At 44.0% G+C, this 15530-nt stretch overlaps 1 protein-coding gene across 1 annotated transcript in view; it reads left to right on the top strand.

Moving 5' to 3' along the window:
* Window positions 1–11462, top strand: part of LOC138471700 (uncharacterized) — a 64346-nt gene extending 52884 nt beyond the window's left edge. The window contains exon 3 of the mRNA XM_069609465.1: window positions 3257–11462. Coding sequence (XP_069465566.1) covers window positions 3257–4149 — 893 coding nt within the window. The 3' untranslated portion in view covers window positions 4150–11462. The remainder of the gene's footprint in view (window positions 1–3256) is intronic.
* Window positions 11463–15530: the final 4068 nt, after the last annotated feature.

The following is a 15530-nucleotide window of genomic DNA, read 5'->3' as shown; positions in this document are numbered from 1 at the left end:
AGACAGCTCATAATGCTATACCACCTTTCATTGGCAGTCACATCCTCCCAGGCATGGCGGCACACAGCCAGCATGATGATTTGAGTCAAGATTTATTTTCACGGCGGAGCACTGTTTCTTGGTGTGTATCTTTTTTTTTTTTAATTTTTATTATTCAAGATACAGGTATCTTTAACCTGCTAATATCTATTCTCCTTCATGCCAGGTCTTTCTTTGGTTGTGATGACTCTGGTCTTTTTCATCACCTGCCTGATAGAACCAGGGCCGGCTTTAAGCATGTTTCCCACCTGCTCTCCCCTTCTTACTTCATCCACTCCATCCTACACACCCAGTCACCTTCCATTCACCCCCCACTTACCACCATTCGGGTTTATCACCACTCCACCACACCCTCACTAATCTTCATGGCCTGGCTGAGGAGAAGCAAAGAAGATGCCTCCCCCTGTGTGAGGACTGAGCAAAGAGGCCCCCAGCCCTTATTCCTTCTCCGCATCAGCATGATATGATATGGCATTTATAACGCGCCTATACACAAGTGTTTCAAGGCCCGGCGCAGCAAGGGAGGGGGAAAAGAGGGAAGACGGACAGCGTTCCTACTAGGCCAGGTGTCATTCAGATCACTCAAGTGCATAGGAAGGGGGGGGGGGGGGGGAGTGTGGGGTGGGGAAGGGCAAGGGGAAGGGAGAGGGGACAGTGCCGTACATGGGATAATAGAATAAGGAACAATAAGTAAAAGTAAGGCCAGCAGGTGGCAGGTGCAAGGATAAGTGCAGGCATCAGGAGCCAAGTGCTGGTAATGGGACTGTAGGGATACAGAAAACAGTTCACAAGTGCAGGGGTTGCCAGGCAGGCAGTGCACGTGTGCGACGGGCAGGAGAGGGGACCTGGGCCCTAGATCAGAGACTTATTTATTATTCTCTTTTTTTTTTTTTTAAATGATTTGGCTGAGAAACTCAATCTTTCAACGTGATTTCATACAGACATTTCAAATACATGATATAACAATAACAAAAAAAATCTTTAAAACATGTTTCTCAAACAATAAAAATGAACTGTTCATAAGGTAAGATAATAAAATAATTGCATTTCTCAATGTTTGATTTTGAATCCGACATATCATTCACATTTCATCCTTGTTCCATGACATCATATTGTTCCAATTTTAAGGCCTATAAAAAATGTACAACTGCATACCTCAGTGCTTTTGTTTCCGTATGGAAAATAGTTTCCCATAACATTGGGGCATCTAAATGAGTATAAAGTTTAAAATAACTTTTAAAATAGGTAATTCTCAAGGCCACTAATTGTGTGCATTCTACTGGAATATGTTTAAGGGGATTCACTCTTTCTATTGCAGAACCGACATTGTTAATTCATTTGCTCTTGTGGGTGCGATTTTCTATAATTTCTTTAGTCTGCCGCAAATTAAGTCTAAAGTGCTTGAATCCTGCACGATGTTATGGACTGGGTGATTCCATCAAATACGACACTGTTGTCCCGTATCGCTTCCAACAAGAAGGGATTTTGACTAGAGTTTTTATATTTTAGACAATGTAATGTTATGTTAAAGGTACTTATATAGCGCACCTTCACCAACGGAATTGGTCCCCAGGCGCTCTGGCGGATCTGTAAATGAGAAGGTGGGATGGGTTAGTAAGGTGAAGAGGGAGTAGGATAGTGAGAGGAGTGGTGTACTGTTGGCAGCTTCATTGGCCCCTTGTTATCATCCAGTTTACGTTCCCGACATTTTACTTGAGCTCAATTGGGATTAGTTGGGAACAATTCATGTGTGATATTCGTATTGTGCAGAAACTCATGTACCTAAACTTCCAAAACTTAATAAAGGTGTCATGAGAGGTTTCGACATAACCAGATAATCTTATTAAAAGACCGTTGTTAGAGTCTACAAGTACACGTTTACGATATAATGCACCCATTTTCCACATGTAATTAGCATACAGTGATATCAGACCGAACTCCTGCCTAATTATGGCGATAGCTACAGATGGTGGCAATTTTAGTCTGGTTTTCCAATATTTTCCCTCTAATCTATCCCAGTAGATGCAGGGTTTCCAATGTTTTCTCTCGGCCCCATATAGTAAGATGGGAGTTACTTTCTGTTTGTAATATACTAGAATCGGGCAAAGTGAGAACTTGCAATATCTACCGTTGACTTATCATATCATGATGTGATGGGTCATGCCTGTCAGACGACTCTAGTTTGGTGTGGCTCCACGTTAGCACTTTACCTCAACAGACGTACATTTCAGACAGATTCTGACAATGTTTTTTTCCAATGGGATGAATGGGTTTTTTACACTATAGATGGGTGTGTAATTTATTTCATGTTTTTGGATGCGTTACATTGGCAGGAGTAACGTAACATATGTTTAATGATTCTGTTGCAATAATGAAAACATTTTTGTTTAGGTATCGGGGTACTGCAATGAATAATGTGCAAAGCAGAAAAACGCGTGTGTTGTGTCCTATTGGATGATATGCATGATCTGCTTAGTGTTTGTTTTGTGCGTTTTAATGATAATGATTTGGTATTTATAAAGTGTTTTCGCCAAAGCACTTTACATAGGACATATTTACATACACTGTCACCCAACCGAAGTTGGTACTCACTTGTGCACCTCGGAAGAATGAAAGGCTGAATTGAGCCTGCTGGGATTCGAACCTGCAACCTACAGATCGCAGCAGTGCATGCTCAACCCGCTGAGCTATCTTAATATAAAAGAGCAATGCGTTGTGTCCTCCTCGTCCCTGTCTGTATACGTGGAATGCTGGGTGTGAATGACACGATGGGTGGTGTAGTGTAGAACGCTGCGGTATGTTCTCCAAGTGTGACCATTGGGTAGTTGCATCCAGTCCGCGGAAGTGGAGCGTGCCTGTTGAATGTCACTAACCTGTTCTTTCAACTTACCTGCAACTTGCCTTCAGACTCTTCCTTTAAACAGTCAAGCATCTCACACTGCCTAACACCTTCATATGGACTCTAGTCCTAAGCAACTGATCTCGTCTGTACATCTATGTAACATGTAAGCACTAAATCAAACGTGTACACCCAATGTGGACCTTCAGTTCCAAGCTACTCTCTCAGATTTCCAAGCTATTCTTCCATATAATGAAAAGGGGGTGCGAAAGGTGTTTGTCTGTCCTTGAGCATGAAAGTTGGGTGATCCTTAATTGCAAGCACGAGTTGTTGAATGATTTGAGATGTTCATGTTCTTCTTATTTGTTCTTTACCTAGAAAGGAAAGAGCTGGTGGAGGAAAAGCCGGACACCTGCCGTTGCCCCGGCGTTTCTACTTGTGATGCTTCACCGTGGGGGAATCGGGACATGGAGCCAAGGGACAGTCACTCTTCTCCAGCATCAGCCGAGCAAGGATCTTCCAGAGCAGAGGACTCTGATTTTCTGCCCTCCGTGAGACTGGCCGCTGTGTTGCTTCTCATTTTTGCCCTGGTCTCTTCTCTGCTTCTGTATTCTAGTGCAAGCCAGGCATCTATTGCTCACAGCCGGAGGGTGGTACGGTCCAGTCGGGTCATCCAGCATGACTACAGACTCGAGAAGCTCCGACTTCTCTTCCCAACCCAGACTGAAAAGACTTGGTGGACCCTTGAGCGTAGTCTCAGCAAACAGTGGTTGACCGAGAAGTCCTCGGATGGCATTTCTGTCCCTTTTGTTGCCTTTGCTCAAGGATCCTCCAGAAACACACTCCTCTGTCTTGCAAAAACTATTGTTTCGCTCTTGTCGGCAACAGAGCAAGTCCAGTTTCCAGTCGCAAGAAGTCAACTGGTTTCATCTAGTCCTATTCACTCCTGTTGGGGCCAGAGTTGCACCAGCGAATGGCCAGCCCTATCCGTTGCTGTGGTCGGGTTGAAGAAGGGATGTGTGCCATACGGGATACATGTGGGAGTATATTGCTCTCACGATGGTGGTTCCTCCCTCTTGCAGACGACCTTAAGCCTGAGACCGGCTGTGGACCACCCTGTGGACCACTGGATTCATAACGTGACCTCTGACATTGCCTCTGAGCTCCTAGGCGGCATCGATCGAAGTGGAGGGGTGCCGGGCATGGTTTTGTCGATGCCTGTTCTACAAGTCTATCCTGAACATTATCTCGAAAGTGGCTTTGTGTGCTGATCTGGCGTGCCACGTGCCCCTTTTCAGTCATCTGATGGAATATTGGGGCATATCGCCCTGACCATGTTGCACCATTCACGTAAAGTATGCTTCTGTGGTGCAGGCAGCATAGACTTGGCAAATGGGACCAACAGAAGCTCTGTATGGGGGCGGGGGACTCCTGTGGTGTGTGTTGGGTTGCTTACATGGAACTTAACACAACTCGGAGGTCACTGAAGTGTTATGGCTGCATTAACTCTTCGAATGAATTAAGCATTGATGAAAAGACGCATGAACTGGAAGGGATATACAGTGACCCTCATCTTCGTGACTTTTTACATTATGCTGGAGATGGACATCTCGGGACTATTAAATCTTACAAGTTTGACAAGAAAAAAAAGAGTTGCTGATCTCATGTATACTGGGGAGACGCAGGTGAGCTCGCTCCGAGTGCAGGGTACAAGTTAGTGCAGTTACTCTGTCCAGACAAAGTGCAGGTATAATTTGGGCTGGAGGAATGTCGCATTCTCGAGCAGGAATGAACCTGCTGTGATAACATGGAACACAGCTCAATGCAATGAAATGTATATCCAACTGTGATGCCGCATGGTGGGTGTGTATACATACATACGTACATACACACCACACACATACAGTGTACAGCCATACACTGTATTACACAATATAAATGCATAAAAACAAAATCCTGGCTTTGAACTTGTTATCTTGGAGAGAACACAACTGTGTATAACCGGAAAAGTATACTGCTGTCCCCTGGGAGTCTATGCGCAGTGGGGGGACACTTTCGGGTCTTGACTTCAATTTATAGAAAAAACAAGGTCGACTCTTTCTATGTCCATATCTACAAAAAAATAACTTTGTGCCAGGTTTTTAAAAACAACAGATCTCTGAAAAGTTTGATTAAAAACCTATGGCGTCTAAATCCCAACTAACTGGGGCAGAGGGCTGGGGAGAATGGTGAGACCAACTTGTTTGTAGTATTAGAAACCCATTAAGTTAGATAAAAAAAAAAAATTAGAAACCAAACCATCTAATCCTACACAGGTCCGGGATGTGGTTCCTAGTCAGTAGTAGTCGGCGTCTGAAAAGGACGGACAGCTACAACCCAACAAGACGAAAAGCCAGTTATGACTTTGGTCCAAGATTCTGGAAGCTTGTTGCTGGCTCAGAGGGAAATGCTGTAGGAATTTATGAGAAGTAGAAATGCTGAGCCAAGAGAAGAAGTCCCATCTTACCCTTCCTGGCCAGTGCTGTCATTGGGACGATTTCTTGAAAGCTCTGTTGGCAAAACTAAGCTCTGGGGACGCATTGTGCAAGTCTGGAGGTGCCTGTCGGCATCTTCGTGCATCTGCACATAGCTGCTATGCCATGATGTTAGCTATATAACCACCACGCCTTTCATTCATTTTTGTTTGTTGCTATATTGCTCTATCCGTACAATGGCTGGGTCAGAATGCTGTAACGGCGATAATGGCCCAACAACGTTGTTGACGGAGGGCCTTTAATGAGGGGTGGTGGCACAGTTAGCAGCTAGTACAGCCATCCACACCAGTTATTATTGCTACTTGCCCTTAGGTGCGGTAGCTTATCTTCTTGGGGAGTGGGATTGTGCAAGGAGCGCAAACCTGTCCACCCAGCCCCCACCCCCCATTGCCCGCCCCACCCGAACAAGGAAAGAGTATTAAAAAAAAGTTAAATGGGTAAACCGAGAGCAGGGGCTTGTTTGGGAGAGAATGCCGCCCTTGCTGTTACCCAAGGTGGCACACTCTGGAAAAGAAGATGCCCGCTGTGGAAGGAAGGGATGTGTGCCACTTCAGGTGGTATCCCTACATTAACCCCACCAAAAATATCACCGTACATATGGTTGTCTGTCTCGCCATAGGCGATACTTTTAGGGGGGGATAATTTGTGAGAGCAGGGGTTGCGGGGGTGTCCCCCGCACATTTAAAAATAATGCAGGGGTTGCGGGGGTGGCCCCCACAGGGTCCATGGCTCAATATCGCCGCAAAAATATGGTGATATTTTTGTATTGTGATATTTGTGCAGGGATATTAACACATGGAACCCTTCAGGTAAGGCTATGTGTGAATGTATGAGCTGGGAAGAGTGGTGCTGATCAAAAGGAGAGACTGGGAGAGACTGGGTGAGAGGGAGGAACCAGAGTGGACATCTGCTCATTTTCAGCAATTGATGTGTATGCCCACAGTTAATCTCCATGTTACAAGCTGAATCTGTGAGTACCACAGTGACACAACCAACGATGAGCGGACAACCCGCCAGGCCTCGGTTTGGTCTGTACACCAACCTCGGGTATTAAATATTGAACTCTGATGTTGACACATCCATGCGCTGCATTCAGATGATTAAACCACCAATGCGTTCCTTCCTATTTGCTTAACCACGTTGGTGCACTGCCATGCAGCCTCAAAGTCCAGCTGGATTCCCATTCCGGAGGACAGCATGCCTGTTGCAATTCTTGGTATGATATGTGGTACGAATGAAGCAGAGTGCATCTATGCCGCCGCTGTGCCAGTTCATAAAGTGCCTTGTCACTGGATAGGTGGCTTCTCGTTTGGTTGTGGCACCAATCTGCTAGCTCATTCGAGTTTTAAGCATTCCAATAGGGCTATTAATACTAAGTAATTTACATGGGCACGATGAGCCAGTCATCACAAATCAGGTGTTGCAATGAATACCGTCCCTTTTTTTTGTTGTAGGATTTCCTGTAGGTGGTGATTGGTTTGAATCGCTTCACATTTCAAATGTATAGGTGTGGTGATCCCAATGCTGGCACAGGGTAAGTGGGATGCTCAGCCGCATGCAGCTGTGCCAGATGGTGATTGGAATAGGCTGCTTGCCAACAGATGCTGCAAGTAACACCATCTTTCATGTACAATAGCTGGACCTGTGTGTCTAAAAAGCAAGACCTATTAGACACCCTGCACAGAAAAACCTTCCAATTTCTAGTTATAACAGCACTAGTTCTGATTCGTCAAGTGTTTGTCTTTAGGACAAAAAGGTGATGCTGCTTTTTTAATTTAGCTTTAATAATAATTGTTATTAAGTGTGACCTACCTTCAAGAAGCAACGGAGGTATACAACAATATAGATACACAACAGAGTGCTTTTATAGAAGTTTACAACAGTACAGATACATAATGGAGCACTTTTCAGAGGTAACAACAGAACAGATCTGCAGCAGGGGTAGGATACATTGAGGGTCACTGTGGAGGGGTACAGCTGTACATGGGGCGGACGGCGACTAGCGAGTTGGGTGGTGCGTGGGCAAAGTGATGGAACATTTTCAATGGTTCCTTGATGACATAAAATGGGCAATTGGTAAACTGACATTCTCTAAGTCTGCAGGGCCCGATGGACTACCGCCTTGTATCTTTCAGACAGATCCCAACCTATGGGCGAGTATCTTGAAATCGAAGTTTGATTTGATTATCTCAACTGGGAATATCCCACAGTCCTGGGTAACTTCAAATACCATTCCTATATACAAAAAAAGGAGATCCATCCTCACCAGAGAACTATCGACCCATTTCGCTAATAGATACAGAAGCTAAAATCTTTGCCATTTTGCTACTATATGAACTAGAACGGCATATTGAACAACATGCCTATACTCGAGATTTCAAACTGGCTTTAGAAAAGCTTTGAGTACTACTCTACCTGCCACCATCATGTCACACATTATCTGGAGCGAACCGTAACAATGCATGCCCAGTATATATAGCACCGATTGACATGTCTGCCGCTTTTGATTCTGTTGTCCGAAATATTTTATGGTCCAAGTTGGCGAAGCTGGGAATCCCACCCCAATTAATATGTTGGCTTCTACAACTCCATACTGGTACATCCTATAGAATAAGGATCACAGGTGAAGGTGGGACCACTGACCCAATAAAACTTTTCTTGGATTGAAGCAGGGCTGTAACTTAGCTGCTACCCTCTTCAATCTCTATATCGCTGATCTGGACCACTTATGGAGTGAGAAAAACCTTTTTTCAATTAAATTTGGTGCATTACGTCTCCAATGGTTGGCATTTGCTGATGATATTGTTGGCTTCAACCCAACAGCAGCTGCGCTACAAACTAAATTGAACTTATTTGAGGAATTTGCTAGAGTCCACAACCTTACTCCAAATCCAACTAAGACGGCTATAATGAGATTTGGTTTAAAAAAATAGAACTAAACAATATCATTGGCAAATACTAAACACACCTATACCGTTGATTACCAACACCATTTACCTAGGATATTATATCTCAGAGAAGAATTCGACTAAGTTTTGGGCTGAACAATTAAATCTAAAGGCTAGACCGCTTCTTTCGCAGGTAAAAAAAAAAATTTGCAAAATATTGTAAATATTCTTTGGTCCCCTTGGTCGATTTCTTTAACTTAAAGGTTGAAAGTGTCCTACTCTACTCCTTAGACATCTGTTTATTGGACATGAATACATTCCTAGACTCACTGCAAGGACGGCTGTTAAAATCGGCAATGCATTTTCCGTTGGCATTGTCTAATAGCATAATTAGACACAAACTCGGTTTTATTTCACTCTCCTCAAGAAGGCAATGGAGACAACTGTTGAACTATGCTAAAATGAGCCACCCTACTAATAATTCCCTATATCAGGATCTGAACACTAACCTATCTCTGAACAACGTCCTCTCTCTCACTTTATTTCAACGAGAAATGCAAGCGATTCTAGTTGATGTGAATATAACACTCGATGATTTGTGTTTAAGACCAGGATATGCAAAGAAGAAGTATTTTAAAGACTGGTGCAACACTCTTGAGGAAATAAAAAGATATAAAACATACACTGAAAATGCCCGATTCATTAAAAAACAAATTCCTCAACATAAGTATCTTGACTCATTTCCATGTAACCACACCAGAATCTCCTATAGAGGTTTAAATTCAACCAATATCACACAAGGGAAAGGACTGGCTACTGGAGTAAGGCAAAGGTAAGGAGACTATGCTGAGGTGTTGCTTCCTACCTCGCGAAGAACCCGTGGAAACATTGAAACACTTAGTGCTATTCTGTCCTTATTTTAAAACGAAGAGAACCCATTTGTTAATGAAATTTGTTAACATTGACTTTGAGAACTGTTTAGAAGCCCTGTGGGCTAGAATGATGAATGGAAACTACCGGCCTTTGATTTTTGCCCTAGTTTGGTTGTTGAAGCACATAGAAAATGAATTGGCCAATTACGCATTGTAATTATGAATTGTGTGCTATGTTAGGAGTTTTTTTTTTCTTTTATTCTATTATGTCAATTGTTTTATGTGTATGGAGATAGCAATGACTGTTTTATAATATGTATATAATAATTTTATGAATTTAAGTTTTGAAGATTTTGTAAAGGTTCTTTTATGAATCATGAACAAATTAAAACATTTTTTTTAAAAAAGTGATGGCTTAGGTGTAGACTGTTGTTCTTCTCTTGCAGACAACTGTAAATCTCATCACCAGAAATTGATATGCGAGTCTGGTTTCTCTGACATCACCGTTTAAATGTGGTCCGGCTTTCCGCCTTAGTTGGGAGCAATTGTTCCTGCCACTGAGTAATCTGCAGTAAGGTGGGCTTTGCACGAGGCTAGAGGCAGTCCTGTTTGTCAAGAATGTTCTCTAGGCTGCCCTCAGGTAGAGTTGGCTATAGGTCCTATAGTGCTAAGTTGTGTTTACTGAATTTACTCGTGATCAATGGACTTGGTGTTTAGAAATTGAAGGGCTGTCTGCAATGCCTCAGAACTCCAAATCAAGAAATGTAGTACAAAGTGGAGAACACGTGGAAGAGGGAAAGACGAATAAGAGCATCAGAGGACTGGTGGGCTAATCGGGTGAGGCTTGGTACATTCATTTAGTAACGAAAATACTTCATATCCCATTGATGTATGGGTTCCAGTGCTGCTGACCAAATTGGAGGTATCTAAGGGAGCCAGTGGTCAAAGTGAGTGGGTACTATCCGGAGCAGAGTACCACTACTTTTTTTACTGCTAATAGTTCCACTGCAACCATTTGTACTGTTCTGGAACGGTCCTTAAAACCTACCGCAGTTACAGCTAAACTGAAATCTGTTTCACCGTACATTCACTAAGACTGAATGATATCTAAGCTTTGATGAACACTACCTTGCTTCATCTGAACTATTGGAAGCTGGAGAAGGTTCTGCTAACACAAAGAAATGATCTCTCGCAACAGCCCACCTCCCCTGATTTTTGTGAACTTGTCAAGTTGTCGACTCAGGCTAAATGCTTAAATCTTACAGTTCATAAAGGACCAGGTGTCACGACTTGGGTTTCCACACTGTGCCATTTGGGCATGCCTGGCAATGCTTGGAAGCTGCACTGGCGTCTCCTGCAGCACCATGCAGTCCGAGGTGACCAGCGGACTACGTTTCCCAGCAACCCTGGCAAACACGTTCATGTGATACGCACGGAACGTGCTTCCATGTCTTGTTGCACTGAAGGTGTATTTAAATCCTTTTCTCCCGCAAAACGGATGCTCCTTGCTCCTTAACTTAATCTTTAGTTCCTGAGTGCTGCATTCCATTAACTTGCCGTTCCTGTTTCTCCGACCTGGTTTGCCTTACGGATTGCTTCTGCTACTGCCCTTCAACTTCCGATGCCTGCTTTCCCTCTGCTCTGCCCCCCTGGTTACCGAAACTTTGGCTCCCGCAATATCGTTCTGTCTCTTGCCTAGCCCTCTTGTTTTGACGCATCCGGACATTCAGCCTTGTCTCTCGTGTCAACGCCTGTCCTGCAGAGCGCTGGACACCGTTTTTTCAGTTCTTCTTGCACTGCTGGGTTTACTGCATTACCCATTTTGCTTTTTCCCTCCACGGCACACTTCCTTATCTCACTCACAGGTTTCTTACTCCACAAGGACGCTATCCTGCAATACAATAAAGGACACTACCCTGGATACAATGCTAACTACTAGGACGCTCTCCTGATTTACTGCTGGTTACTTGGATTGTGTGTGTGTTTTGGGATTCTGTGCTGTTCTTCCATAACACTGGATTTTGGGATTACCATTTAGTTTGCGCCCTCGTGCCGTTCGAGTAAGGTGGTTCTGCACATACTCCTATGGATTTGGGACTTCCACGGTCTTCACTACCCTATGGACATCAAGTAGGTTACTAGCTGTCTTCCTGACGGAGCAGGTAAGAGTGGGGAATTGCGGGGTGGCTATTGCTGAGATCCAGCTAACCTGTCTGCTAACTGAGCTATTGTATTGTATTGTTCTTTGTCCTTTTCTTTAGCTCTGTTGTTGCTGCTTCTGCCTTTTCACTCAAGCCCCTGGCCTGTCGGGTAATCTACAAATCCTGCAGGCCGTGCTCTTGGGTGGGCGGGGGGGAAGTCTATTTTACATCGGGTTCGAAACTTTCTATGAGTGAAGTCTCACATGTATAGGGTGTTATATCTGTATCGCTTAAGAGTGTGACACCAGGCCATTATTTCATCATTACGTAGGTACACTGCATTTGCCACTGCATTTGGCAAACTTTGGAAATCACTTCCTCTTCCACTCAGATCTGATCCCTCATTCCATGCATTCAAGAGTAAAGCCAAACTGTGGCTATTTGAGCAGGATTCTTGTCCTGTGGATCGTTTTAACATTCATGAATATACAAGTGCATGACCTAATGTTTCGGCTCTGCCGACTTGAGCATCACAGTGTAATTAACCTGTAAATTCTGTAAAGTTTTTTGTAATGTCTGGTAACATGTGTAATATGCACTTTTCCCATGTGTTGTGCATACCATGCCTGTGTAATTGCTTTATGCATTGCTGCTTGTAATCTGTACCTTCTAATTGCTTTTATTGCATATTATGCCTTGTAACCACTAACCTCAAGAAATGTGCCCAGATGCCTTTGGGCCAGGAGCGCTATATGAATAAATAAAATACAAATACAGGTGTTCAGTTATAGTAGGAACCTTGGCGACTAGTCGCTTGTGCTACTGTGGGATACTTGGGGCCAAAGACTATTCATCTCTCAGACTCATTCAGACCAGAGGAGAGCAAAGGTTTTCAGTCTTGGGATCCAGGCTTTGTAATACATCGCCACATTTTATTAATGACCGCACACACATCACTAGTAGCAGGCCCCTGTGGAATTGGCTGCTGTTCGGGTAGGTATTAAGTATGAGTTCCAGCAGATTTCAGATCAGTGTGTAGAGGAAGGCAGTTCATTTTGCAAGCCCATGCATACATTTGAACTGGGATCACTTGCTGAAAAACAAGACAGAGGATCTCCCTTCTTTTGTTTTGCCTCTTCCACCAACTTGCCTTTCAACCTGGCCCATCCACCACCCCTTGGAACGTGCTGCACCTGGCTCCCTCTCGCCGACCCAGTTGGCACATTTCTTCCACTGAATGCAGCCAATAGAATTCTAGCTGTCTATGGGATCCAGCTATATTAGTTGGTTAAGGAAAGCAATCTAGTTCCAATTGTTCAGGGGAGTGAATGCAGTCAATCCTCCTTGGCACTGAAAATCATCTCCTCTCTCAGCTTCAAGGTGGGTAGTTGTGTTCTTATTAGTCTAAGAAGACTGTATGTGCATTTTTATTAGAAGGACACTGCCCTTCGAAGAAGGGGTGTGTGGACCACAATCTAAATATAGCCAACCAAGACTCCTGGATCCAACTGTTGCTCTGTGGAAATTGGCCAGAAAGTAGAACCCGAAAACAATGCTAGCCGGCTTTTGGAATACACTTTGACAGATCTTTGAATGGTACCATTGATTTATCTATGGAGAACATTGAATCAAGTTGGCTTATGTGTCTAATGACTGTCACAAGAGTTATTGTTTTCAACAAGGGAGGTGGAACTCTTTCATGAAATGAACCAGTTCAGAAACTGAAGCTTAGTACTATGGGTACTCTGGGGATTGGGTGCACCAAACACTGCAGGAAGACCACCTACTGTGCTGCACCAGAACGTTTCACTACCTGGTGATCGAGGCTGCAAACTAAGCTCGACTGTTTCCAGTAGGGTGTGGAAGCTATGCACTAACACAAAACCGGACATTAGTCCTGGTTGTGAGTCACGCATTGAAGGAAGTAAGAATGGGCAGAGCTTTGCTGATGGCTACTGCAGAGGCAAAACGTGCATACATCCCCAGGCCAGGCCCGTATTGATGGAACGGCTGATTAGTTTGTAATTCTTATGATGGTATGCAGTGTGCGAATCAATGAGTGCAGTCAAACTACCGCTTGTCCAACTGCTTAGACAATCAGTCACAAAGCCTCTTTGACAACCAAGAAGTGCTAGTTTTAAAAAAAAGTGTTTTTATGATAAATTAACTTGATATTAAGTTAAAGAATTGATCTCGCTCCACATTGTGGCTCTGCCACTACTTCCATAAATAGGACTTCCGTCCTTATTTCATTATGATAATTTAATAATAATAATGTAGCATTTATCTAGCGCTACGAACCCTCGGGTATCTGATCGCTGCTTATTATTACCCTCGGCGAGTGGTGCTAATTTAGCGCCCTGCCGGGATTCGAACCTGCGTGAGCAGGCTCTGAGTGAGCAAGCGCGCGCTCTACTTGCTGTGCTATCGGACCATATGCTAATTATAAGTCGTAGATGCATTGTGGGCATATCTAACCCCCCTTGATCAGTTTTGGAATATCCACGTCTAAGTACATAACTACATCAGGAGAAAGTCCAAACATGAACTGTGCTTCTGGGTGACAGAGTAGGTATAAACAATGATGTTTATTAAGTGTTGGAGTGTTGAGTGGACACTCCTAGTGTGAGTTGCTGAAGGTGGTAGAGCGGCCATCCTGGAAAACGATGGGCTATTTATGTATAAGCTATCCTTTAATAAGGATAGCCTTGAAACACTTGTGTATAGGCGCGTTACAAATGCCTTATCATAATGCATTCCCCCCCATATCCTCGATGTTTGTAGTGCTCCAGCCTTCCACTTGCAATCCCAGTTATTTCACAGCAAAGATGAACTCATGAACAAAAGGAGGTGCGAAGTAAAGATACCATTGGCAACGCCCACCGAGATCTATATCAAAACGTTCTACACGAAAATATATAACGAATCAAGAAAAACTTGTGTCCTGACAGACGATATACACTGCATCTCCCCACCCCCCATTTCTGCATCTGGTAATCGGATCAGAAAGTGCACGTCAGCTAGCACACCTGAGGGGAGGGGTCAGCCAAGGGCCCCATCTCGCACTCTAATCCCAGTGTTCATCAACGAAAGCCTGAAGGTTTCAGCCTCAGCGCATCAGTACAGGGCGCTTCATGCTGCAACAATTCAGGGCTCAGTTCGACAGCCCTCTTGGGGGGGGGGGTGTACTTGTTCCAGGAGCACAAATGTCGTCTATGTGACGTAGTGATTCTGCAGCGCAAGATGTCTTGCGATAGGAGATTGTGGGTGTCAAATCTGCGCCTTAGATTTGTGCTCTGTCCATCTTATGTTTGGGCTATTAACCCAGATGGCCATTTGGTGTTCTGAGGGTGACCGGTAAGAAAATGGTCAAACCCGGATCTGTTTGGCTGGATGCAAATATTTTACCTTTATTGATATTTACATGTAGACTATTCAGTCATGGCAATGTACCTTTCTTCAGATCTGAAGGACTTGCATCACTATATCGGCCTTGACAAGTAATGCTTTGAGATTTTTGCCACATCTGTATGTCCTGGCTGATGGTCCTGATGGACCGTTTTTGGAGAACTTCAGTGATTATCGCACTATTTAGAAACTTACTTGGATTGGAATATGTCCAGTCATGAACGGGGTGGGTTATAATCATAACAATAATTCGCATTGATATAGTGCTACGGACCTTCAGTCATCTGAGCACTGCTCGGAAGGATGTAAGGCTGTGTTTGGCCGGGATTCGAACCTGCATTGGCAGGCTCTGCATGGCGAGCACTCTACTCACTGTGCTATCTAACCAGGTGAACATCACTTTGAGAATTTACAGCACAGAAGCACATCTCTGGCTTGAGTTTCAACTCTCTTCACGTATTCCTCCAAACGGTCATATCCTATCCTCTCTGAGGGTTTTTGGCCCAGCCATTACTTTTGACTGTTGTAATCATGTTTATTTATTGTGAGTGCTTATACATCAAGGAATTGTTTCAAAGCGCTCACAGGGCAAAGGGCAGGGAACAGGGGGAAAAAAGACAAATAACACTGATGAACAAAGACGGATGTGATCCTACTAGACCATGCGAGCATTCGGATGGATCGTGCAAGTGCAGAGAGAGAGACGGGAAAGGGAAGGGGGTAAGTAGTGGGGTATGCTAGAGAGTCAGTTGCAAGCAACAGTAAGTGCCTGGCAAAGATCACTTGGAGGGTGGTCACTGCCAAGGAAT

This window comes from Ambystoma mexicanum, chromosome 8 (assembly GCF_040938575.1).
Source record: "Ambystoma mexicanum isolate Mex_15411 chromosome 8, UKY_AmexF1_1, whole genome shotgun sequence".
NCBI lineage: Eukaryota > Metazoa > Chordata > Amphibia > Caudata > Ambystomatidae > Ambystoma > Ambystoma mexicanum.
Note: the sequence above shows the minus strand (reverse complement) of the source record. Positions and strands in the feature narration are given on the sequence as shown.